Source organism: Primulina eburnea, chromosome 2 (assembly GCF_022965805.1).
Source record: "Primulina eburnea isolate SZY01 chromosome 2, ASM2296580v1, whole genome shotgun sequence".
NCBI lineage: Eukaryota > Viridiplantae > Streptophyta > Magnoliopsida > Lamiales > Gesneriaceae > Primulina > Primulina eburnea.
The window spans coordinates 295,896-322,124 of NC_133102.1; the positions used below are offsets into that span (position 1 = coordinate 295,896).

At 39.9% G+C, this 26,229-nt stretch overlaps 3 protein-coding genes and 1 pseudogene across 5 annotated transcripts; 3 read left to right on the forward strand and 1 right to left on the reverse strand.

Annotated features, from left to right (window-relative positions):
* Nucleotides 1-51: 51 nt before the first annotated feature.
* Nucleotides 52-2,531, reverse strand: LOC140815695 (protein WHAT'S THIS FACTOR 1 homolog, chloroplastic). The gene is made up of 2 exons (XM_073174763.1): nt 2,400-2,531; nt 52-1,514 (listed from the first exon to the last, which is right to left on the reverse strand). The coding sequence occupies exon 2, from the start codon at nt 1,372-1,374 to the stop codon at nt 52-54; it is 1,323 nt and encodes a 440-aa protein (XP_073030864.1). The 5' UTR covers nt 1,375-1,514; nt 2,400-2,531.
* Nucleotides 2,532-2,916: 385 nt separating this feature from the next.
* Nucleotides 2,917-4,895, forward strand: LOC140815717 (uncharacterized; annotated as a pseudogene).
* A 991-nt stretch (nt 4,896-5,886) lies between these two features.
* On the forward strand, nt 5,887-16,923 carry LOC140824421 (uncharacterized). 3 transcript variants are annotated; one of them, XM_073186012.1, is made up of 5 exons: nt 5,909-6,158; nt 6,571-7,030; nt 14,604-14,676; nt 14,798-15,023; nt 15,137-15,690. In XM_073186012.1, exons 1-5 carry the CDS (start codon nt 6,095-6,097, stop codon nt 15,571-15,573), a joined length of 1,260 nt encoding a protein of 419 aa, XP_073042113.1. In that variant the 5' UTR covers nt 5,909-6,094; the 3' UTR covers nt 15,574-15,690. The 3 variants fall into 3 exon arrangements, with proteins under 3 accessions (XP_073042115.1, XP_073042113.1, XP_073042114.1); XM_073186013.1 differs by having other exon boundaries at nt 5,913-6,158; nt 6,566-7,030; nt 15,137-15,689; XM_073186014.1 differs by lacking the exons at nt 6,571-7,030; nt 14,604-14,676; nt 14,798-15,023; nt 15,137-15,690 and adding exons at nt 15,783-16,160; nt 16,233-16,923 and having other exon boundaries at nt 5,887-6,158.
* A 3,687-nt stretch (nt 16,924-20,610) lies between these two features.
* On the forward strand, nt 20,611-26,168 carry LOC140815726 (NADPH--cytochrome P450 reductase-like). Its single transcript, XM_073174787.1, has 18 exons — nt 20,611-21,235; nt 21,678-21,737; nt 21,836-21,912; nt 22,053-22,110; nt 22,197-22,280; nt 22,419-22,455; nt 22,910-22,979; nt 23,079-23,282; nt 23,364-23,456; nt 23,582-23,807; nt 23,892-23,975; nt 24,059-24,210; nt 24,509-24,605; nt 24,785-24,934; nt 25,040-25,117; nt 25,207-25,329; nt 25,469-25,582; nt 25,717-26,168. Exons 1-18 carry the CDS (start codon nt 20,906-20,908, stop codon nt 25,795-25,797), a joined length of 2,118 nt encoding a protein of 705 aa, XP_073030888.1. The 5' UTR covers nt 20,611-20,905; the 3' UTR covers nt 25,798-26,168.
* The last annotated feature ends 61 nt before the right edge of the window (nt 26,169-26,229 follow it).

The following is a 26,229-nucleotide window of genomic DNA, read 5'->3' on the forward strand; positions in this document are numbered from 1 at the left end:
TAATTGTGTGTTTCGATAAATTTTTTAAAAAAATATATATTGTCCTATCAATCAAATTTCTCCAATCTCCATCTCAGAACCTTCTGCACCCGAAGACATCTCTAAACACTGGACAGTTTCCCAATCCTCGAGTTCCATCCCAACACCGCCAACTTCATAATCACTTCCGACCAATACCTTATCCTCCATTTCTGAAATATCTTCAAACGACTCTACCTTTTTCTTCTTCCCCCTGTGACCTACATGACCCAGGACTTCCTCCTTCCAAACGACCAATGGGTGCTTATCAATTAGCTCAGAACCATCATAGGCCTCCTTCAGGAACACACTAAACCTCTTCCCCCTCTCAGAAACATAGAAAATTCCAAAGTGCTTCAGTAAAAGCCTCATTAGCTTCTGCGGCATCACAAACTCCCGTCTAAAATGTGTTAAATAATCAGTCACCAACCTTTTCTCGGTCGTGAAACTCAGCAACTCATGCATCACCGCAACTGCCCTCTTATCAAACTCCAAGGAACCAGCTTTTAAATCCCTAGCATCTGCGTAAGGAGACAGATACTCCCTCTTTTGAAAGTGCTCAATTTTCCCACCGTATCTATACACCTTTTTATAACTTACCGGGAATTTCAATGGGAATGCTAGGGAAAGCAACCCTGGCATATGATCTTCACGGTCCAAAACTTTCTCTAATCCTAAAGCCGCCTTTTCCAATTCTGTGATTGCCCAACTAGACTTCCAAGAAACAAGCTCCAAATACTCTGTTTCATCGCAAGGCTTAAACGGGTGAACAACCTTAAAGTTTTCAGGATATTTATGCACCCAATGTTTCCTAAAATCACACGGCAGACCTAAATCCCGTCTAAAATGAGCAATCTTATCCAACGGTAGCCGCTTGTCTACAGCCATCATTAACATCCTAGTCACAAATTCTGCAGCTTTCTCGCTATGCTTTTCGATAATTTTCTCTTCCTCTTTCATTAATTCCTCCGCTTTTTCGGTCATCCCACACCAAACAGTCCCTCGTTGGTCCTTGTACAGTTCAAAAAGCTTAGGAGATTTCTGGAGGAAGTCGGAGATTTTGTGGGGTTTAGGGAGATTAATTTGCTGGCGATAATGGTCAAGATTTCTTAAGGGTATGATCTGTTCCGGCTCTGCCTTAAGAATTTCGAATAAATTTAGGACTTTGGAGATTATCTTGTGTTTCTCTGTTGCAATTTCAAGGACGTAGACCCGCTTGTTCTTGCTGCGGTCTTGGACTCTTTTGCTGGAGGTCATTGATCGCCACTGAGTGTGCAGCGGTAATATAAAATATCCATGAATGAGCTTCTTTACCAAGTCCCCCGAGTGGCGAGAGTTTAATGGGGGTTTGGACATTGTGCAGCCGGATATCTAGCAAAGAAAGTACGAGAAAATCTGTTCCATGTAGTTAACTATTTGTTGAAATGCCTCCATCTAAATTTCCAGCTTTAGTATGCGTATGAGCTGAAGAAGAAGAGGTACGAACCCAGCATCTCCTGCACCAAATGGAGGTTAAAATCATGACTCGTTATAAGTAAAAAAATAAATGCAAGTACAGAAACAATGTAACCTTTTCTTGTTTTTTTTTTTCCGAAATATCTGCAACAATCAGAAGGTTCCGATATTGAAAACGTTGTAACAAAATTTCCTCGAATAAGCTCGAATTTAACATTTTACGGGAAAAAAATGAACTTTTTCCACTGTAAGATATGCTTGCTTGATCGTTACTAGCACAGTTGCACTAATAGAAATTTACACTGACATAAAAGAACATAAAATTCGTAACAGCAAAATCATAGGATCAACGCCAAATGGTTGTCTTGCTCTTAACGCAACCAACAACAGAAAGGAAGAAACAATTTATCGAAAATTAAGTGTGTGTATTAAATCTTAGAAATTTAATTATTTTTTTAATAGAAATTTAATGACATTCAAATTAGATTTTTTTTTATAGTTTTAAAAATATAGTGATAATCAAATTTAATTTTTTAAAAATCTATACATGATGATTCTAATATCTTTATAATATATAAATTAGTTTTATAATTGTTATTGTTTATTTACAAATCTTAAAACCCTAGATACAATTATAAAAAATCAAAAAATATCTTCTACTCATCTTAGCGATCTTGATATATTTTTAATCGAATAAAATATTTTTTTTCAAAATTTTATTTCAAAATGAATATGTTATTTTAAATAATTACTAATTCAAAAAAATAAATAAATAAAAATGCATACACACACATCTATATTATTATATTAAGTGACGGGTGGTTTTTTTTTAAAAAACCTTTGTTTAAGAAAAGACGGTTCGTAATCATAAACTACGTAAAAATTAAAATTATGTATGAAATTCTGTAAAAATAAAGCTTTAAAACCTGATGTGCGCGAAGATATGCAGTTCCTCGTAACGTTAGAAGATCGCATCGACGAGCAAATCTACGAAATAAATACGAAAAAATATTCCGAAACTTCGAAAAAATTGATAGAGTTTACTACCAGAGATAGGCGAAATCGCTTAAGAAAATGTTCGAACCTCGGTATATATAAAACTATAGCGACAGTCTTTGAAAAACCGTTGCGATTAGCGACGGTGGAGCAATAATGCGTCGCTAATGGCAACGGTTGTAGCAAAACCGTCGCCATTTGAGATCGGCGACGGTTTGTTCATAACCGTCGCTACTATATTAGCGACGGGGTTTTAGATAGCGACGGTTTTAGTAACACAACAAATTTAATATAAAAATTTTATTTATGAAAAATACGTTATATAATGTATTACAATTATTTTTACTATTCATGTTACATTTTTATGCATTAAAAAATAATATTTACTTTCTAAAATTAGAAATATATTTTACTAGCTACCTGGAGAGAAGCTGTGCCGTCGTCTCCAACGATCTCATTTCTTGTCTGGCACAAAAACCCTAAATGGTACCCCAAAAAAAAACCCTAAATCAACGCGAGCACACTGTTTCGGGAAAACATTCAGCTACAGATACCTCCTCAATGAAGAAGAGACCCCGAGAACCCAAACCCATACTTCCTGCCCTTGCATCCGCCAGTGGCCCTACCTTAATAAAGTATTTGGCTTCATGCAACACCACCGTCAGATCTCAATCCCTCCGCCTTATTCAATCGTGTCTGGCATCTCAACCCCACCAACTCTCCGAATCTGACATTAAGAAGCTATGGAAGGGCCTCTTTTACTGCATCTGGCACGCTGACAAAACACCAAACCAGGTCGCACTAAATGATAGGCTTACTTCTCTGTTTTTGTCGCTCCAACCCTCGTCTTCGTTGGATTTTTTTCGTGGTTTTTTACTTACTCTTCGCCGCGAGTGGTCTGGCATAGACCGCTTGAGGCTGGACAAGTTTTACTTGCTGATACGCCGCTTCGTGAGGGCGTTGTTTGAGTTGATGAGATTGAGAAAATGGGATTGCGAGCTTTTGGGGAAATACTTGAGGGTTTTGGAGCATGATGGGTTCTTGGCGGATGATAAGTTGCAGGGGAATGGGGTGAATTATCAAGTGGCGTCTGTGTATCTGGAGGAGTTGAAGGGGGTCAAATTTCCGGTCATGCAGGAGGTGGTTGATTTGATTTTGAGGCCTTTTTTTTGCCGTTATGATGAGAAGTAAGGATAGAATTTTGTTGGGGAAAGTGAAGAGTTGTGTGTTTGATGAATGGGTGAAGGTAGGAAATGGGTTGTTGGAGAAGAAAAGGAAAGGAGTTTCTTGCAAGGAGGATGAAGAGGATGTGTTAGGTGTGGTTGCTCTGAGGATGGGGTTATCAGGAAGGTTATATGAAATTGGTTCATCAGTAGTGTGTGTTCAGGGGAATAGAAAGGTTGTTATGGGGTTGCATGAAGACTATCTGAAATTAGAGAAGGAGTTTGAATTGTCCGGTATCGAAATTATGATACCCGAATTCAATAGTCTTAGTGGTGCTGATGGTGATGTTGATGATAAGGTGCCTGAGTTGATTCCAGTTAGCTATAATAGTAGCAAAGGCAATGCTGAATTGAGAGAACCAGACAGGGTCGAGGATTCACAAGAAGACATGGTTCACTTTGATGCTGGAATCTCGAAGAAGAGTAAAAAGGCTGGAAAAGGGATGAATGGAAATGATAAGTAGGCTAAAGGAAAGAAGAACAAAAAGAAGAAAAGAGAAGAGGACACTTCTATTTCTGAATTTGGTTCTCTGGTAGCTGAAAATGTCAATGTGGTTGCTTCTAGTGATATGGAGAAGTGGAGTAATATCACTCCTTCCGAGGATAGTCTGAGTGATAACTTGGAAACTGATGAGGCAGCAATTAATATGGATGAATCTGTGATAGCAAATCTTCAGAAAGAATTTGAGAAAATTGCGGCTGAAGCTGGTTTTGGCGGTGATGACTATTCAGGTCTGTCTGATACTCCCATTATTTCAGCGGAACATGGTATGCATGCAAAAAAGAGGAGGAAAAGATCAAAAAGTGGAGAGGGTCAGGGGTCTGGTAATTCAAATGAGGCTGGAGATGCAGAAGCTGATGCTTCTGTGAAGAGTGTGGGGAAGAGTGCCAAGAAAGTTAGATTTTCCATGAAGAATAACTTGGTGTGGAAGCCACATAACCCATTACCACCTGAAAGCTTGAGATTACCTCCATCTGTTACTCCAAGGGGTAGTGCATTAAAGAAGGGAATCCCTGCTGCGCCCATTATAGAGATGTTTCCTCCCAAGGAAACGGCAAAGAAGAAGAAGAAAATGCAGAAGGTATTCAGGAGTGCCACACCTGCAATAAAACGGAAAAAGATGCGGGCTAGTTCTGTTTGATGGCTATTCAGGTTGGAGGAGGATTATGTGGTGGCAACATGATTTTGTAACCGCATGATAATTGGATTTTCATTAACTCACTCTTTTGTTTGGAAAAAAAAAATCAAATCGAGTCTTTTAAATCAAACCTCGAGAGTCTTGTTTGTCAGTGGGAAGCAAGAATGAATGCGGGAGACATCAACTTTGATTTAATTACATAAATTATTTTTCGATCAAACAAATTAAAATGTAAATTTTGAAATGACAGTAAAAAAAATTTGTTGAAATCCACCAGAACGCCTTGATATATCTTGTTTGACCAGAAATTTGGTTTTCGAGGATCGTCCTTACTGGGCCTCGAAAATATAACTTAAGAAGCCCAAAATGTAGCCATCATCGATTATACTTGTTAGTTGTTTCTTTATTCCCACGAATATTTCGTACCATTGATTCACGAAATGGGTAATAATAATATGCATATCATATTCCTCAAATACAAGTTTTCATACAAAGACTAAAAATTTACCCTTTATACTCATGCAAACATACTCTATATAACTTTAATTATTATTTATATGAGTGAGTCTTATATGAGACCGTCTCACGGATCTTAATATGTGAGACGGGTCAACCTTAACCATATTCACAATAAAAAGTAATACTCTTAGCATAAAAATTAATACTTTCTCATTGATAATACAAATAAGATATCCGTCTCACGAATAAGACCCGTGAGACCGTCTCACACAAGTTTTTGTCAATATATAAATGAGTGCTCAATTAACTTATCTTATCCGACTAATGGTAAAATATATTTTTGATTAATTGATTTTGAAAACCGTTGACATTGTTGACCATGGTTAAATGATCTTTGTCTAATGTTAATAAATTTATTATTCTAAAATTTCGAGGCATTAAAATTATTTCACTATCTTATAATCCATAATAATAAAAATAAAATTATAATTATATAATAACAATAACAATAATATAATAAGGCCCTGTTTGGTAAGTGTGATTAAGTAAGGATTGTTAAATAGTCTTCTGTTTGGTTCCATTTTACAAATCTGACATTGATTAAATGTAGGACAATTTATACTGTTTCACTTGGAAAATGGATCCATGCATTCTCGGTGGATTATTTGTATCCGCATGGACTGAAAAATAAAATGACCATAATAGCCCTTACTGAGAAATATAATAATGCAAGTGGGTGAGTAGACGCTGTTGTCTACTATTTATTCTGAAGAAAAAATCGCTGCACATGAACTTCGCGATTGAATGCGGACAACCCTAGATCGTCATTTCTGTGCAATTTCCGACTACGTGCGAAGCTTAGTGAAAGGTGAGATTTTATAAGTTGCAGGTTTTTAAGGAATTTGTGAATTGTTGTTTTGCGAATAAATTTCTATGAAGTGGCCGAATAAATTTGTGTTGTTTTTCTCGGATTTTTGGTACAAATGTGTTTTACGAGCAGATTTTAGCTTCGTTGTCAGTTGTTGGTATCTTCGTCTACGGTCATTTTTGGTGTTTTACATTTTCTGTTGAAAATCCTGAATAATTATTCTCATGTGACAGTGTAGGAGGCATTGATTGTCAATTTTTCTTCGGGTGTCTTACAACAAAAAACTTTGAGATTTTTGTTTGAACCTACAGATTATGATATACAATAGTTTCCACTTTGTTAACTATGCTTCTCAGATTATGTATTGTATGTATTTTTTTGTTCTAACTTTTTTTACATTTGTTAAGTTAAGTTTGGGAAATGGAGCGTAGTCATCCTAACATTAGAATTTTCCTGATGCTGCACCAAATGATGGTTCGTACAATTTTGATGGTATGTCTTTTAATACGACATCGCACGAGATGTATCGCCGAAAGACGTCGACAAGCACGTAGAAAGTCAGCTTCTTACAGCATGACGCAAAGACTAACCACCCAATTGAACCATTTGAGAAGAATTATAGAAATCGGTGATGTTCAATGTGTAGTGAATTTGAGGATGAATAGAAATTTGTTTGCACAACTATGTTACTTGCTTACCCACGTCGGCGGGCTAGACCATTCTAGATATGTTAGGACCGAAGAAAAAGTGGCCATGTTTTTGTCTATTTTGGCGCACCATAAAAAAAACCGAGTCATTGGTCATGATTATCTACGAAGTGGTCAAACAATAAGCACCCATTTCCATGAAGTTTTAGGGTCCGTATTGAAGTTACATACTGTAGTAGCCCGAATTCCAAATTGGGTAATTAACGGAGTAATGGTGATTAAGAAGGTTTAAGGTGTAATTTTGGCTATGGTCATGATCGGACGGACCGAAGAGGGTTCGGAAGCACCGAAGAGTTCGGACGATCCGAAGTGTAGTTCGGTGAATCCGATCATAGGTGTCAAGTGTTGATCGACACGTCATTTTCCATGCATGTTCGGACGGTCCGAAGTGTATGATCGGAGGATCCGATCATGAGCTGTCAAGAGCCAATGGACACGTAGCGTTCGGACGTTCCGAAGTGTTGTTCGGAGGATCCGAACATGGCCTATAAATAGTGCTCGGATTTCCTCATTTTGACTTGCCAATTTCTTGAGTTTTCTCTCATTTTGGAGAGTTTGGTAGGTTTCTAGGGTTAGTTGTTGGTCGAGCGATAGCTAAGAGCTGCCAGGAGTAGTAGCGTAGCGGCGCCTGAGTTTCAAGACAATCGACATCAAAGGGCTGTCGACGGACGAAGGTAAACCCTAAACCTTTGGTAGTACTAGGGAGTACTGGTTTTGCTAGTCGAGCATAGTAGTATTGATTGAGTATGCTTTTGATGCGTAGGCTTGTGCTAAACCTGATTAGCGGTGTTGCGTAAGGCTAGGCTTGCTGTGATAGAGGTACGAAAGTACTATCCGAGATATCCTGGTTGAGTATACATTCATATATGTGTTGCATGAGTATTTGCTGCATTGTTATATGTCATATGATGCATGCTATTATGTCACGAGTTATGATGCATATTGCATATCATGTTGAGTCGTATCTCCTTCGAGATAGCCTTTACTGTTGAGCTGTATCTCTTTCGAGATAAGCTATATCTTGGGGCCGCTCAGCCCTGTCTTGTGGACGCATGGACACCGAGAGTACACAGTGGCCGACGGGTCGGGAGGGCTTCGGTGGTCCGGGACATTTTAGGTCCACGTCTGTCTTGTAGTGGATGCAGTGACCCAGAGGTTGGACCGCGCGGCACTATCCACTTGGCGCCTCTAGACTGAGCATTTTGAGATCCTTTGTGATTCCTGTTTCTTGACTACCCTGGTATCATATCATAGCATGTGCATTTCATATAGGTTTGTATACTCATACTTTTGTACTGGGCGTTCTTATCGCTCACGTCCTCGGTTTTGTTTATTCTTGGACACCCCATTCCCGCGGGGCAGGCCTCAGGTTGGATGGCTCAGGAGGAGCAGGAGGAGGACGTTGAGTAGCTGGTTGGTTTAGTTTTCAGTGTTTTCCATTTGATTCGATATGGTTGTACTGGATATTTCATTTTGAGTTAGTCTAGACTTCGATTTCGATTGGGTTGTATAACTATTGTTGTTGGCCATATTTCCGCTGTTATCTCTGATTATAATTAATTAGGTTAATTGCATGCTTAGTTTTTGATTAGTAGGTGATTCTGGAACGGGTCACTACATTTATGGTATCAGAGCATGCGTATGATTTTGGGATATAGATTCTGTTTTGGGATTTCCGTTGACCATTTTACCATTTTTTCCCTATTCTATCTTGTAGCGATGGCTGACCATTTTGATGACGGGAGTAGTCAGGGGAGTGTAGGTCGATGGGGTGATCAGGACGATCGTAGGCGTTATCGTGAACATCGTCATCGTCGGGATGGTCCTAGGCGTTTCGATATGCATCGTTTCATGCAGATGGGGCCTAAGCCTTTAGTTGGCGGTGAGACTCCCGATGATGCGGAGGATTGGTTAGAGCGCATGGAGAGTTGTTTCCGCGCATTCCAGTGCACCGAGGAGCAGAAGATAAAGACCCTTAGTTTTCTTCTCGAGGGCCGTGCGCGCAAGTGGTGGCGATCGACTTCTGCGCCGATAGTCCAGTCCCAAGGTAGGGTGACTTGGGTCGATTTCCGTGCAGCTTTCATGCAGCTGTACTTTCCTCCAGCCCTTCGCCAGGCCAAGACGATTGAGCTCCTGAACCTTAAGCAGGGGAGTATGTCTGTTGATGAGTATCAGCAGAAATTCTTTGAGTTGTTACCCTTCGCTCCTCATATCAGTGGCAGTTCTGAGGCCAAGTATGATCATTTCCTCCAGGGCCTTAATCAGGAGATCTTTGATCGAGTCACTGTCTGTGATAATCCTACTTTTTATGATGGGTTAGTGAACCGGTGTCGCCAGGCAGAGATCAGTCTCCAGCGTGGTAGGGCTATTCTTTCTTCTTCTAGACCTCCGAGTACTTTGAGGCCTCGATCTCAGTCATTCAAGAAATCTGGTTCATCTTCTTCTGGATCTGGATCTCGATCTAGTGGTGTTTTCCGCTTTGGTAAGAAGAAGGAGTCTTGTGCGCATTGTGGGAAGAACCATCCATCGGAGCAATGCCGAGTAGCCGCAGGAGCTTGTTATCAGTGCGGAGAGATGGGGCATATTAAGAAGAATTGTCCTCAGTTGCGAGGTGGAGCAGGATCCGGTTCTGGATCTCAGACGACTGTTTAGCAGAGGAGGCAAGGTCAGGCAGTGGGTAGTTCGAATCTTCGACCTCGTGCCCAAGGTCAGGTTTTTGCGCTGAACCAGGATCAGGCTGCAGATGAGACGGAGAGAGTCATAGCAGGTACTTTTCATTTATGCGGTATTCCTGCTTTTGTTCTTATTGATACAGGAGCCTCTCATTCCTTCATTTCTGCACGATTTGTTAAGCGTCATAGGTTACCCTATGTTTCTCTAGACGTCATTCTTTCTGTTTCTACTCCGATGAGTCATTCGGTGTTAGCGAAGCGTCTAGTAATGGGTTGTCCCTTAGATTTTGAGGGTAACGAGTTGACTGCGAATCTTATGATCCTAGAGATGGAAGATTTTGATTGTATCTTGGGTATAGACTTATTGACTACCTACCGAGCTACTGTGGATTGTTACCAGAAGCTTGTTCAGTTTCGTACGACTGAAAGCTCTAGTTGGTTTTTCTATGGTGAGGGAGCGCGACCTCCGATGCCAGTGGTATCTGCTCTGAAAGCCTGTCGTGCTTTAGAGTCGGGCGGGGAAGGCTACCTCATCTATGCGATTGATTCATCCACAGGTAGTGTTGGTCTAGAGGATATTCCAGTGGTTTGTGAATTTCCTGATGTTTTCCCAGATGAGATTCCTGGTTTTCCTCCGGTTAGAGAGGTGGAATTTGGCATAGATTTAATGCCAGGGACTGCACCGATTTCTCGTGCCCCCTATCGTCTTGCTCCGTCAGAGATGAGAGAGCTGAAGCAGCAATTGCAGGATCTTCTTGATAAGGGTTTTATTCGCCCGAGTGTTTCGCCTTGGGGAGCTCCAGTCTTGTTTGTCAAGAAGAAGGATGGATCGATGCGGTTGTGCATTGATTATCGCCAGCTGAATCGGGTGACGATCAAAAACAAGTACCCTTTACCCCGTATTGATGACTTGTTCGATCAGCTTCAGGGTACTTCTGTTTACTCCAAGATCGACTTGCGATCGGGTTATCATCAGATGAGAGTCAGAGATGATGATATTTCCAAGACTGCATTTCGTACTCGTTATGGGCATTACGAGTTTCTAGTTATGCCATTCGGATTGACGAATGCGCCAGCGGTGTTCATGGATCTGATGAACCGAGTCTTCCGAGATTTTCTGGATCAGTTTGTGGTGGTTTTCATTGACGATATCTTGATCTATTCCCACAGTGTGGAAGAGCATGCCCAACACTTGAGGATTGTGTTGCAGATTCTTCGCGAGAAGCAATTGTATGCTAAGCTGAGTAAGTGCGAGTTCTGGATTGATCGTGTGGTATTCCTTGGTCATGTGATTTCCAAGGAAGGAGTTTCTGTGGATCCCAGCAAGATTGAAGCAGTGCTGAATTGGTCACGTCCGACGACGGTGGCTGAGATCCGTAGTTTTCTAGGTCTGGCAGGGTATTATCGTCGCTTCATCGTGAATTTCTCTCAGATAGCCAGACCATTGACGCAACTTACTCGGAGGGATGTTCCATTTGAGTGGTCATCCGAGTGCGAAGATAGTTTCAGAGAGCTTCGTCGACTTCTGACTTCCGCACCTGTTTTGGCGTTACCGTCAGGATCTGATGGTTTCAGTGTTTACACCGATGCCTCCACTCAAGGCTTAGGGTGTGTGTTGACGCAAAACGGTCATGTGATTGCTTATGCTTCCAGACAGCTGAAATCTCACGAGGAGAAGTATCCCACTCATGATCTGGAATTGGCAGCTATTGTGTTTGCGCTGAAGATTTGGCGTCATTATTTGTACGGTGTTCAGTTTGAAATCTTTACTGATCATAAGAGTCTGAAATATCTGTTCACTCAGGCTGAGTTGAACATGAGGCAACGTCGTTGGATGGATTTGCTGAAGGATTATGATTGCGAGATCAAGTACCATCCAGGTTCTGTGAATCTCACAGCTAATGCGCTTAGTCGCAAGGTGAGAGCCTCTGCACTTCAGATTTGTGCTATGACTAGTGCCATCCAGGATAGTTGCTCGTTGGGGTTTAACTTCAAGCATCGAAAAGGTATGGAGAGCATTCGTGTTGCTACCATTTTATCTGAGCCCAATTTGTTCACTCGGATTCGAGAAGCTCAGATGTCTGATCTCAAGACTCAGAGATTAGCTCGGTTAGTTGGTGGTGATAGCAATTTCCATTATCAGTCCAATGGTCTTCTGTGCTTATCTAATCGGGTTGTAGTACCAGAGGATGACACTTTGAGGGACGAGATATTGTCTCAGGCGCATCGAAGCAAGTTAAGTGTTCATCCAGGAAGCAACAAGATGTATAGAGACTTGAGGATGCGGTTTTGGTGGAAAGGGATGAAGCGCAGCGTGTATCAGTTTGTCTCCAAGTGTCTAGTTTGCCAGCAGGTTAAGGCAGAGCACCGTCAACCGGGAGGATTGTTGTTGAACTTACCTATTCCAGAATGGAAGTGGGAGCATATTACGATGGATTTCATTACTCACTTGCCATTATCTTCGAGGAACAGCGATGCTATCTGGGTAGTGGTGGATCGACTCACCAAGTCTGCTCATTTTCTGCCGTATAATCGTGACTTCACTTTCGATCGTATGGCTCGATTGTACATTCAAGAGATTGTACGTTTGCATGGAGTGCCTGTCAGTATTGTTAGTGACAGAGATCCTCGTTTTACCTCACGGTTTTGGGGTAGTTTCCAGTCAGCTTTGGGTACTACACTGAGTCTGAGTACTGCTTATCATCCGGAGACTGACGGTCAATCAGAGAGGACTATCCGTACGCTTGAGGATATGTTGCGAGCCTATGTTATGGATTTCGGACCCGCTTGGCAGGATCATTTGCCTTTGATTGAGTTCGCGTACAACAACAGCTATCATCGTAGTATTGGTATGGCACCATTTGAGGCGTTGTACGGGCGACGTTGTCGTACTCCATTATTCTGGGATGAAGTCGGGGAACGACAGGTAGAGGGACCGGAGTTAGTCCAGCAGGCTATAGATAAGGTTGCAGTAATCAAGAAGCGGATTAAGACTGCTCAGGATCGACAGGCTAGTTATGCGAACACAAAGCGTCGACCTCTTCATTTTCAGCCAGGTGAGAAGGTGTTTCTCCGAGTTTCGCCTTTTCGCAGGATTTTGAGATTTGGTCTCAAGGGTAAGCTGTCTCCGAGATTTATTGGTCCATTCGAGATACTGGAATGTGTGGGAGATTTAGCTTACAGACTTGCGTTGCCGCCGTACCTATCAAGTATTCATGATGTGTTCCACGTATCCTTGTTGAGACGTTATGTAGCAGATGAGTCGCACATCTTACATCCATCTGAAGTTCAACTTGATACGGATTTGTCTTACGTGGAGCGACCAGTTCAGATTCTAGATCGCAAAGATAAGGTGTTGCGGAATAAGATCATTCCTCTTGTCTTAGTGCAGTGGCAGCGTCGAGGCACTGAAGAAGCCACTTGGGAGTTAGAGAGTCGTATGCGTTCGGAGCATCCAGAGCTCTTTTGAGTTGTGCTTTGTATAAGTTTGTGTTTTCAGTTGTAATCATAGTATCAGTTGTATTCAACAACAATTGAGATGTATTAATGATGTTGTTATTTCGTTTTGTTCATTCTCTAAGCCTGATTTCGAGGACGAAATCTTTTAAGGGGGGGAGAATGTAGTAGCCCGAATTCCAAATTGGGTAATTAACGGAGTAATGGTGATTAAGAAGGTTTAAGGTGTAATTTTGGCTATGGTCATGATCGGACGGACCGAAGAGGGTTCGGAAGCACCGAAGAGTTCGGACGATCCGAAGTGTAGTTCGGTGAATCCGATCATAGGTGTCAAGTGTTGATCGACACGTCATTTTCCATGCATGTTCGGACGGTCCGAAGTGTATGATCGGAGGATCCGATCATGAGCTGTCAAGAGCCAATGGACACGTAGCGTTCGGACGTTCCGAAGTGTTGTTCGGAGGATCCGAACATGGCCTATAAATAGTGCTCGGATTTCCTCATTTTGACTTGCCAATTTCTTGAGTTTTCTCTCATTTTGGAGAGTTTGGTAGGTTTCTAGGGTTAGTTGTTGGTCGAGCGATAGCTAAGAGCTGCCAGGAGTAGTAGCGTAGCGGCGCCTGAGTTTCAAGACAATCGACATCAAAGGGCTGTCGACGGACGAAGGTAAACCCTAAACCTTTGGTAGTACTAGGGAGTACTGGTTTTGCTAGTCGAGCATAGTAGTATTGATTGAGTATGCTTTTGATGCGTAGGCTTGTGCTAAACCTGATTAGCGGTGTTGCGTAAGGCTAGGCTTGCTGTGATAGAGGTACGAAAGTACTATCCGAGATATCCTGGTTGAGTATACATTCATATATGTGTTGCATGAGTATTTGCTGCATTGTTATATGTCATATGATGCATGCTATTATGTCACGAGTTATGATGCATATTGCATATCATGTTGAGCCGTATCTCCTTCGAGATAGCCTTTACTGTTGAGCTGTATCTCTTTCGAGATAAGCTATATCTTGGGGCCGCTCAGCCCTGTCTTGTGGACGCATGGACACCGAGAGTACACAGTGGCCGACGGGTCGGGAGGGCTTCGGTGGTCCGGGACATTTTAGGTCCACGTCTGTCTTGTAGTGGATGCAGTGACCCAGAGGTTGGACCGCGCGGCACTATCCACTTGGCGCCTCTAGACTGAGCATTTTGAGATCCTTTGTGATTCCTGTTTCTTGACTACCCTGGTATCATATCATAGCATGTGCATTTCATATAGGTTTGTATACTCATACTTTTGTACTGGGCGTTCTTATCGCTCACGTCCTCGGTTTTGTTTATTCTTGGACACCCCATTCCCGCGGGGCAGGCCTCAGGTTGGATGGCTCAGGAGGAGCAGGAGGAGGACGTTGAGTAGCTGGTTGGTTTAGTTTTCAGTGTTTTCCATTTGATTCGATATGGTTGTACTGGATATTTCATTTTGAGTTAGTCTAGACTTCGATTTCGATTGGGTTGTATAACTATTGTTGTTGGCCATATTTCCGCTGTTATCTCTGATTATAATTAATTAGGTTAATTGCATGCTTAGTTTTTGATTAGTAGGTGATTCTGGAACGGGTCACTACACATACTATCCTGCTTGTGAAGCCTTCCCCAGTCGATGAAACATGCACCGACGAGACGTGGAAATGGTTCAAGGTAAATTGAACATTTGTTGAATTTTAATTAGTAAAAATTTCATTTTCAATGTTGTCCGTTCAATACCTTACATCAGTCAGCGTCATACATTTTAATACTGTTTACTTGACTGATTTTTCAGGGTTATGTTGGTGCGTTAGATGGTACGTATATAAATGTTCATGTGCCTATGTTAGAGAAGGGAAAGTACAGAACCAGAAAAGGAACCATTGCCGTGAATGTTTTGGGAGTGTGCAATCGAGATATGAATTTCATTTATGCGCTCTGTGGGTGGGAAGGATCTGCAGCGGATGGCCGAGTTCTTCGTGATGCATTATCACGTGATGACGGACTTAAAGTCGAAAGAGGTTAAAATATTGTGTGACATTAGCTTGTTATTTGAACGTACGGTTAGTTTAATTCATTTTTATTATTTTTTCGAATGGAAATTTATTATCATAATATTTGAATTCAATGGTAGGTTGTTACTATTTGTGCGACAATGGATATGCAAACGTGCAGGGATTCTTGACTCCATACAGAAGAGTACCATACCATAGGGATGCTTGGGGCAATCGCACAAATGCTCCACAGAATTATAAAGAACTCTTCAATTGGAGACACAGCAAAGCTAGGAATGTGATTGAAAGAGCCTTTGGCTTACTTAAGAAAATATGGGCTATTCTTCGAAGTCCTTCATTCTACCCACTTAAAACTCAGAACAGAATCATAATGGCTTGCATTCTGCTACACAACTTCGTCCGAGCTCAAATGCCGGATAATCTTGTAGACGAGATTGAAGAGGAGACATTAAGCCCAGTGCCACAGAATGAGAATTACTTTATTGATGATTTTAATTCCTCCGATGCATGGGATGTGTGGAGAGATGACTTTGCAATGTCTATGTACCACAACTGAGACAGTTGTTATATGTTATTGTATCTGTATTGGAAACTTGACTTTATTTGTTACTTGCGTACTTCTGATGTTTTTCAATCCAAATGTTTGGTGAAATATGTTTTCAATTATTTTTTGTGATTCCCATTATGTTATGAAATATGTTTATCTTTTTTTCAAAATATAACGTTTCATGTCGAAGTCTAACTCTTGACATTAATGTGTAACAGGTTAAAGTAGTATAAACATTCGCAGCAATGGATAGCACTAGTGTCACTTCGAAAGGTAAAAAAACAGATAAGTTGCGACGTAGTTGGACAGAATCAGAGGAACAAGTTTTAATTGTGGCGTTGAAAGATATAATAAGCAAAGGATATAAAACGGAGAACGGATTCCGTAATGGTTATTTACCTTTACTGGAATCTGCATTGAGGAATGCATTCAAAGATTCAGATTTACGTGGACATCCCCACATAACTTCGAAGATACACGTGTGGAAGAAACATTATGGATGTTTGACATCAATGCTAGCAAAAAGTGAGATTGGTTGGAATGACACAGAAAACATGATTGACGCTACAAATGAGGCATGGGACGCGATACTCAAGGTCATACATTAAATTTAAATTATTTCATTTCATTTCTCAACTTTATACGCTTTTAAAACGAAGATATTTCAGGTCGACAATAGTGTTCGAGTATTGCGTTACAAGCGGTGGCCACACTATAAAGATTGGTGCGAAATTTTTGGCTACGATAGGGCAACAGGGGATCGAGTGGAGACATTTTCAGCTGTTGTTCATGATGTCTTAAATATGACTGAGCATGAACCCATTGACATGGAATTTGGCATGGATGATTTTTACAGGCCACTAGAAGGAGATGGTGAATCAATGTCCGTAGCTCAGACTCTCCCGTCAAACACAAGTGGAGGTTCGAAGGTGAGGTCAAAGAAACGCAAGCAAATAGACGACGTTGACAACCAAATTGTTGCTGCGATCAATAATTTAGCTGATATCACGAAGGAAACAATGTCAAACCTCATCAAAGAAATGGCATCCGATTCTAAAATCGAAAATGCGATGGATAGTGTGTTGGCCACATTAGGTACCATTCCAGAGTTGACTTCAGACAACAAAGTGCGTGTGGCGGAGCTACTAGTGGATAACCCCAACAAACTAGCTTTGTTCTTGCGGCTTGATCGTGAAGGAAAGATCAGCTTGATCAAATGACTACTAAATCCATAACCTTACATGGTAAAGGGTGCTATTTTCAGGAATTTTAGTACGTTTTTTACTTGTTTTGTAATGACTCGTAAGCTTTTGTTTTGTGATCTTGCCACTTGGTTCCGATGATGTGTAGGGTCATATATTTTGCGACAGTATTATAATATCAGTGTTTGAAGTTTAGATAGTGGACATATGTGGGATTTGATGTTATAACTTGTGTATGGATCTTGTCGCTGTAATTGGACATTCGGAACACTGGTAATTGGAGTTAGGGGTGTTCTAATTTTGAGGTAAAAATGGAACTTGAAGCTTAGTTACATCAAAGGGTATGGGACATCCAAAAATAGTAATTTGATAACTAGTGCTTTAGTGAAAGTTTGGTTCACTGACAACAATTAAGAAACTGATAACAATATCCAAGCATCTTGCCACGGGGTTAAATATTTTTTCATGCTGTAGATTTCTGTATTATCATTATGCAGTACGTTGTCTTCTGGGACAATTAACGTTGATGGAGTAACCGAAGTAAGCCATTTGTGTTTGAAAACAACGATGGTCACAACAATTATCTAATAAGAGAGGATAATCTTTATTACAGCATTATAATATAGAGTAGTGGTGTCACTTTAACTCAAACCAACGTAGCAGCTGCTTGGTGTTGGAATACTCATTACCGATAACATAATGTAGCCATCTATAAAACAACCACAATTACCAATTCATTTTTATACACACGTTGCTGTAAAATCCAAAAAACAGTTTGTACAAGCTTCGCAACGACAAACGTACAACAAAACATACACCACTTACGAGTGTCCGAGCCAACCTACATAACGATGCATACACGAGATATTCCACCAGTGCCGAGCAAAAGGGTAGAATAGTTATGATACAGTCATACGAAGTTTCAGAGGGAGTGCGCTGACTCTTCCGAGCTACTTATCAGTACGTATGCATTTGTTTCCTGCGGACGTATGATTTTCTTCGAAGGGCGACCACTGGAATGATTGGTGGAACGTTTGTTGCATGATTTGAAATCAAGCATGTTAGGTTTGTAGTAGTCATCCACCAACTTCTTGCACTGTCGGTTGTTGGTATTGCCAAGGTCTGGGAAATCTGAGAATTTGAATGGCACTTGATCCACTTCCTTGCGCACAGAAGAATCTATTCCTTTTCCAGTCACTTCTTCATCATCCGAGATGATAATCACATCCACTTTGTACTTGCTAGTTACACTTACTTCTGAAGTTGATTTGTATGTAACAGACATATTGGTGGTATGCTGCAGAAAGAAGCAAAAAAAGATTAACTCAGCCGAGCTTGCATACAAGACTGTGACAGAAGAATGTGGACTACTTTAAATAACACAAGCACATTAAACATTGTGTACCAACCCAAGAGTAAATGGTTGTCATTCACAAGAGATATAGGATCAATTTGATTTGATATGTCACCATATGTCAAACCTCTTTGCTCATAATTATTTTTGAGAGTGATGAAGGGTACACACTGTTCTATGCAATTAATATGTGCAGGTGATGCACACTTGTTGAAAAAACTTTCATGTTCAACTACTACAAAAAATTTGATATACAAGTGCTAATATTGATGTCAACTTTAAGAGAAAATCTTTATTCAGAACACCATTTAGAGATAACACAAAACAGCAAAGCATGCACATATGTTTTCGTACCAATTACAATAACCAATATGACTAATTTTGTTAAATATATCATTCGAATACCGAAATCTACGGCATATTGAACATTAATAATATGAATGGTTACCTAATATACGAAGGTTTTATCCTCTCCGAAAGTTGTGACTCCTCACCGAATCACCAATGTAGAGGGAAAGCTGTATCATGGTAGATACAAATCCTCAGCCTGTACAACATGTTCAGGAAAACCAACAAGCTAATATTTTGAAGTGGATAAACAGTGATCATATTTGCAAGTAAATTAGTTATCCCTTCACCTGCTTCTGCTGTCTATATTTGTAAAATTATATAGGGGAACACAAAATCAAATAAATAAGTGAACATAAAGTAACAGACATAAAATGCACAGAACATATATGTCTCGTAGGTCAAAAGCTATGGAAGTACATGTCTTAGAATTGGAGAAAACTACTTCCACGCACCAAAATAATATATACAACCACTTCAATATTTCAGAATTTTAAGAGAAGGTCTACAATGAGGAGGAGAAGAACGCAGATCAACGCGCATATGAACCCAAAACAACAACAAACATGATCACGTGAATAAGATGTGCTCTTCATGCTATGGTTTGCTAACTCATATATTCTACGTGAGATGCCACGGTCCATTTCGCCTGATTGATTGCTGGCATGTGGAATAGCTTCTTTCCAAGGACGAGCATGTGGCCCTGAGGAGGAGTTCATTGACTCCTTCTTACAAAAGGTTTGGGTACTAGTATGAATGGAATCCTCTTCAAAATTAGTTGAGTTATGTTCAGATTTATACGATTTTTCTTCGGTGGGTGATACATTCCTTCCATGGTACTCAAGATACCAAGAAAAACTGTTCCGATGTTTGAGTCCAGCGGGACAAATATAGTAATAGTGACCTGGACGAGTAGAGTAATCCCCAGCTTTACGTAATATCATTGCCCCGTTTCCACAATCGCACAACGGAGGTGTCTTGAGTTCCATTATACCTAAAAAAAGGTACATAAAACTTTAAAAATTCGTATACAGATTAAGAAATTATACTTACGTTGGATGATTTATGCATAATTACGTATAGGAACATCTTTGTTGTAAAAAATTTTTGAATAATAAATTGGTTTTCCTCAGCATAGTAGGAAAAAATTGGATTTCCAAACACAATCTATTATCTATTTTAAAAATATCATTCAAATACAAAAATTAAAACCATACGTGAAACATGAACGAATCAAGTAATTAACCGGAAACAACAAAAAAAAAATTAAATAGACGCAGACATTACAAAAAAAATGTACGCGTTCAAAGCGCCAAACTTTAACATTTTTTGTTTATCTCAAAGTGAAAATTAAAAGATTACTCGAATAATAAATTCGAAAATTACTCACAATATAATTTACTGGCAGGTAGATCTTGAATGCTTGCAATGGTCCGAACGACTTTTGTAGCTACATATACTGAGATGAGCTCTAAAAAAAATTAATCAGCATAACACGGATACAACCTCGTTTTTCGAATTTCCTGGAGGAATAAAATGGAGAAGGTTTCCAAAGCGCTTTCGATTCTTACGCAAACAGACATCAGGTGGGTTTCTGCGATGAACTATGAAAATATTTAAACACAAAACAAGGATCTAACCTCGTCTATCGTTCTGCACGGAGGAAGAAAATGTAGAGGGTTACCAAATCGCGTTTGATTCTTTCGCAAACAGGCAGTAGGTTGGTTTCTCAGATGACCTGTAAAAAAAAATTAGCACAATAACAGGAAACTCACCTTGGCTTCCTATCTTCAAGAACGAAGCATCTGGAGAGGGTTCCCAAATCTCCCATGGCGTGTGTTCAATTTTGTTGGCAAAGAACGAGTAGGTTGGGGAAAAAGTAAACAGTGATGGGAAATACTTTTAAAAAAAAGTGTAAGGGTAGTTTGGTCAAATTCAGGTTTATCACCATTTTATCACTCATCTTAATTTCACACCACACATGATATTAGATATCTCTCTTTTTACATATATTATCCTATCAAACATTTATCAATCAAATTATCAATCATTCAATTATCACATCCTAAAAACCAAGCGAGCCTAAAAGAAAAAAGGGTCAATCAATTGATATCCCAATGCAATAAATTTATAATGAAGGTTAACCCAAAGTTTGGTGGGTTTGGTCAGCGTGGTTAGATTGGGGTTTGTGTGCAGCCTCCCCTCCATTCCTCTCGGCTCTCTCAAATCGTTCCTTAGCTCGGTCTCTCCAAACTCACCTATCGATTCCCCGCAAAATCCATTTACTCGACCAAGAGATTCTTCTAGAAATTGGAATATTTTAATTCGATTTCCGGACACTCGATCATTTTCTTACGATTTTCCTGCTGGCCAGCCGACGGATTCTTGGTGATCTCGACTTTTCTCAGAAATCTAGCTGGGACCCAGTTGAGAACTCATGGAACCCACGTCGGAGAAGGTCTCGCCGTTCGATTTGATTTTGGCGATATTAAAAGGCGGGAAACCCGAGAATTCTGATGGCTTGGTGGCGCTGCTGATGGAGAACAGGGAGCTGATGATGGTTCTCACCACCTCCGTGGCGGTGCTGATCGGATGTATTGTGGTGCTGTTGTGGCGGCGGGCGGGCGGATCAGGTAAGAAAGCTGTGGAGATGCCGAAGCTTGTTGTGCCTAAGGCGGCGCCGGAGCTGGATGAAGTTGATGATGGAAAGAAGAGGGTCACCATCTTTTTCGGGACCCAGACTGGTACGGCTGAAGGCTTTGCCAAGGTAAAAAGACCGTTTACTTTTTACGGACTGTTGAATCACATTTGGATTTTTCTCGTTGTACGTGCAGAAGACTTTGTAAAGGAAAAGGGTGATACTTTCACGAACTTAATTAATTGATAAAAAAAATTGAAATTGCATCTGGGTTTTCTCTTAATAATATGAAATCCCCCTAAAATATTGTTTTGATGTAAATGTTCGAACCTTAACATCTGAATTGATAAGAAGTCAATAATTGTCCGTTTAATGCTAGAAACAAGATGAAAGGCGTGCGTTGGTTTGGGAATTATCGGTACACGTGTAGGGTGATTGTGTGATTCACCGACTGGTCCGCCTTCTTTCGGAAGCTTTTCTTTTTAAAGGAATATATTGTGGTAAATATGATTTTTTTCTTACATAAGATTTAATATTTTGACGTTTTGGTAGTGAAAATTTTGTGGTACAGGCACTCGCCGAAGAAGCTAAAGCTAGATATGAAAAGGCCAAGTTTAGAGTAGTTGATTTGGTAAGGTTTTATTTGAATTTTTGTTTTACTTTCATTGTTGAAGTTCTACTTGTTCTATGGTTATCAATTTGTGGTATTGAACTTGTTGGATATGGCAGGATGATTATGCGGCTGATGATGAAGAATATGAGGACAAATTCAAGAAGGAAACTTTAGCATTCTTTTGTCTGGCCACGTATGTGCCTTTAAATATTATATTTATCAAAGATGTAGTTGTGTGTTATCTTGAAACTATTTATGCGTCTTATAAAATCCAGATCGTGTGGTATATGATTGCATTGAGATGGTTAAGGAATAAGGATTTGTTGGTTGCAGATATGGAGACGGTGAACCCACGGACAATGCAGCAAGATTTTACAAATGGTTTGCAGAGGTATAACATCCTATTAGTGATTAATCTTCATGGATTTCTCATTCTGGCTTGAGATTATAGTCTTAATTTATGAGTTTGCGGCACAGGGAAATGATAGAGGCGACTGGCTTAAAAATCTACAGTACGGTGTATTTGGTCTTGGGAACAGACAATATGAACATTTTAACAAGGTTTGTCCAATTTATATACATACACGTGTAGATGCTTGCATCAGCTTGCACATTGTGTGTATTATACTTATCACACTTTAATTTGAAAGTATTCATTTAATTGACAGTATTCTCTTTGTTATTATTTTTGGATGTCAGATTGCTAAAGTAGTGGATGAAATTCTTGCTGACCAAGGTCAGTCATCCCTTGCAGATTTTTTTTCTTGTGTTATAGTTATATATAGGCATGCAAGGTGCTCGAGCTACCTTCATAATTTTGACTATGAAATGTGTTGCCAGTTTTCTATGTGAGTTATTGTCGTGCTCGTGTTTCCTTCTCTGCGATTATATTTTTTTACTCTGCGTGTTAATAATGTCCTTTTTCTTTAATCGCTTGAAAGACATTCATATTCTGAGTTATTGGGGAATGCAGCCATTCCATCCCAGAGGGTCTTGTAACCGAACTAAAATACTAATAATTTGTGTGATACAAACTTATAATATGAATACGATCTTATGAGTTTTGAAGAGGAAACCATGTCTATGTCAACAGATGATGTACATGTAGAAACTGAACTGGTCTTCAATTGATCATCCATAGAATTTCAAAGATTATTCATCTCAAGTGGGCTCTTCAATGTCTATATCAGGTGGGAAGCGGCTCATACCTGTGGGTCTTGGAGACGACGATCAATGCATTGAAGATGATTTTACCGCATGGTATTGAGATGTGGATTATTGTTTAATTATGAAACTGTTTCATCTCGTGTCATAACAAGGTCATGTCTTGAACAAATTGCATTCACCGTCATTTTGTAGGCGTGAGTTATTGTGGCCAGAATTAGACGCAGTTCTCCGTGATGAGGATGATGCAACTGCTACGACTCCATACACTGCTGTGGTTTTGGAATATCGTGTAGTGTTTCATGACCAACCCGATGGATCAATTCTAGAGAATAGCTCTATTCAAGCCAATGGTCATGCCAATGGCCATATACTTTATGATGCTCAGCATCCCTGCCGGTAACAACAGGGCCTTTGTTTTCCTTTTCTTTTTCCGTTTTTATCAGATGTACCAACTTTTTGTTTTTGATGTCCTTGAAGATCTAATGTTGCTTTTAAGAAGGAGCTACACACCGACGCATCTGATCGTTCGTGCATTCACTTGGAATTTGACATATCTGGCACTGGACTTGTGTAAAGTTCTTCCTATAAATGTTCTGTATATTATTTGTTTTATCATAGTTACTTGTTAGCTTCCTTTGACTCTAAAGCAGTAAGCAAAAGCTTGTAGTTATTCTATATTCACCTATCACCCTCAGGTATGAAACTGGTGATCATGTTGGTGTATTTTGTGAAAATTCAATTGAAACTGTGATGGAGGCAGAGAGGTTACTAAATCTTCCCCCGGATACATACTTCTCACTTCACACTGATAAAGAGGACGGAACACTGCTCAGTGGAGGTTCATTGCTACCTCCCTTCCCGCCTTGCACATTAAGAACGGCACTAGCTCGATATGCAGACCTTTTAAACTCACCTAAGAAGGTATGCTGCATCCCTAAGTCTTACATTTTATGTGCGATTCACTAGGCAGACAATAATTAAGGCATTATTGCATATATTTTGCAGTCTGCTTTGGTTGCATTAGCAGTTTATGCCTCTGATCCAAGTGATGCTGATCAACTCAGACATCTTTCATCCCCTGCTGGAAAGGTTTGAGATTAATGAAGTCTCATCTCTCCTATTCAAATTGAGTACATGTCCATTTTCTTATGAACATTTGTTCTTTGCTTCAGGAGGAATATGCAGAATGGGTTGTTGCAAATCAGAGAAGCCTACTTGAGGTCATGTCAGAATTCCCGTCAGCCAAGCCTCCACTTGGTGTTTTCTTTGCGGCAGTTGCTCCACGCCTTCAAACCAGATTTTATTCAATATCATCCTCTCCGAAGTGAGTTCTTGTTTGGCTTCTATGCATGGTTTCCTCGAGGTTAACAAGAGAAGTTTAGAGAAACTTGCTGAATTAATGTTATGTGCATTTATTGTTTGGTACAGCCTTCTTTATAAAGTTTGGATATTGAGTATTATCTTATACTCCTTGTATGAAACAAGATGTTGCGATTCAAATATAAATAAAAAGAGGATTTGTTGCGAATCAAGCAACCTCTCATTTACTTTCTTGTACTATTCGCCATTTTTTACTAGCTTTTACTTTAAGATACTAATCACCACTTATTGTTCCTCTTCAGGATTGCACCATCTAGAATCCATGTAACTTGTGCGGTAGTTTACGAAAAAACACCTACAGGACGAATCCACAAGGGTGTCTGCTCAACATGGATGAAGGTATTTGTTCTCTATCCAATTGAATCTCCTATTAACATTTTGTCTTGATAGGTTGAGATTTAAAATAGTACAATAAGCACTCTTTGTTTGATTCTGTCGTTTAGATTTACTGTTTTGTGATCAGCTCCATTTCCAAATCCTCTCTCATGCCTCAAATCTGAAGTTCCACCTTTTTGCAGAATGCCGTATCATTGGAAGAAAGCCATGACTGCAGTTGGGCACCAATTTATGTTAGGAATTCTAATTTCAAGCTCCCCTCTGATTCTAGAGTTCCAATAATAATGATTGGCCCCGGTACTGGCTTGGCTCCGTTCAGGGGTTTCCTTCAGGTTTGAGCAGACTTGTTTTGTTATCACACGTACTTAGTCGTATTGTCGTGATCCATGTCAAGAATGAGTGGCTGTGAATATATGTATATATTTTTGTATTTTCAGGAAAGACTAGCTTTGAAGGAATCTGGAGCGGAACTCGGTCCTGCCATATTATTTTTTGGATGCAGGAACCGGAAAATGGTGCGTAACCCGCCAAATGTTGGTGTGAATCCTGAATATTATTAATATTTATGTTTATAGTAAGAGTTTGGAATTGCTGCAATCTACAGGACTACATTTACGAGGAAGAGTTAAACGAGTTTGTCAAAGGTGGAATGATATCTGAGCTGGTTCTTGCGTTTTCACGTGAGGGACCCTCTAAGGAATATGTGCAGCACAAGATGATAGACAGGGTATTCCAAGACTTCCAATAAATTGGTGCATGTTTGAATTTTCTCTGATTGTGGATTACAAACATTATGTGGTTTTGGTGGTATCTATCAACAGATAAATTTTAGATATGGAACTTATTAAATGCGGATTTAATAACAGGCTGCTGACCTCTGGAGTATAATTTCTGAGGGAGGCTACATTTATGTTTGCGGTGATGCCAAAGGCATGGCACGTGATGTTCACCGAACTCTGCACACCATTGTGCAAGAGCAGGTTTGTGTCTAAAAGACATAATTTGTTTACGTTGCTTATCTTTTCACAGTTGCCTCTATAAGCAACCCATAGGTTATTTGACGTGGAAGGATAAAATCATCCCGGATATGAAACGAAAACTACTATTGTTTCAGGGATCTCTGGACAGCTCGAAAACCGAGAGCATGGTGAAGAATCTGCAAATGACAGGAAGATATCTGCGTGATGTATGGTGATCATTCCGCCAAAAAACGGAATCTCAAATGAAAAGGAAAAGAGCAAAATCGTATTTAAGGAAGCCACGTGCAGAAACTAGCTGCCTCCCCGTGCCAAAACCAGCCCGAGGGACGGGAAATTTGTATGTGTTGGTTGTGATTCTTTAGACGCAAATTTTTGTTGTCTCTATGGTAATGTATTGTGTATGCATATAGAAACAGTCATTGGTATAATTGTAGGTAATATAGTCTTTGTAGGCAAACCTTGTGAATCTGCAAGCGATTTGGAGTTGAACTTTATTTGTAGATCTGCTGAGCATCTCTCATCACATTTGATGCATCAGTAAATTAGTTTGATGAGCTATGAATGTCGTATAAAAAAATTTATAATATTTCTACTAGCTAATATACTTTCTTATTCCCTTTGTATCTATCATATATTTATTTATTTTA

Bases quoted from the DNA above. Each gene is read 5' to 3' on its own strand.
- LOC140815726 (XM_073174787.1), top strand. From the start codon at position 20,906: ATGGAACCCACGTCGGAGAAGGTCTCGCCGTTCGATTTGATTTTGGCG. The intron at 21,738-21,835 runs GTAAGGTTTTAT...TGGATATGGCAG, and splicing joins AGTTTAGAGTAGTTGATTTG to GATGATTATGCGGCTGATGA. The intron at 23,976-24,058 runs GTTTGAGATTAA...TCTTTGCTTCAG, and splicing joins TTTCATCCCCTGCTGGAAAG to GAGGAATATGCAGAATGGGT.
- LOC140815695 (XM_073174763.1), bottom strand. From the start codon at position 1,374: ATGTCCAAACCCCCATTAAACTCTCGCCACTCGGGGGACTTGGTAAAG.
- LOC140824421 (XM_073186012.1), top strand. From the start codon at position 6,095: ATGCGGACAACCCTAGATCGTCATTTCTGTGCAATTTCCGACTACGTG. The intron at 14,677-14,797 runs GTAAATTGAACA...CTGATTTTTCAG, and splicing joins AGACGTGGAAATGGTTCAAG to GGTTATGTTGGTGCGTTAGA. The intron at 15,024-15,136 runs GTTAAAATATTG...ATTCAATGGTAG, and splicing joins CGGACTTAAAGTCGAAAGAG to GTTGTTACTATTTGTGCGAC.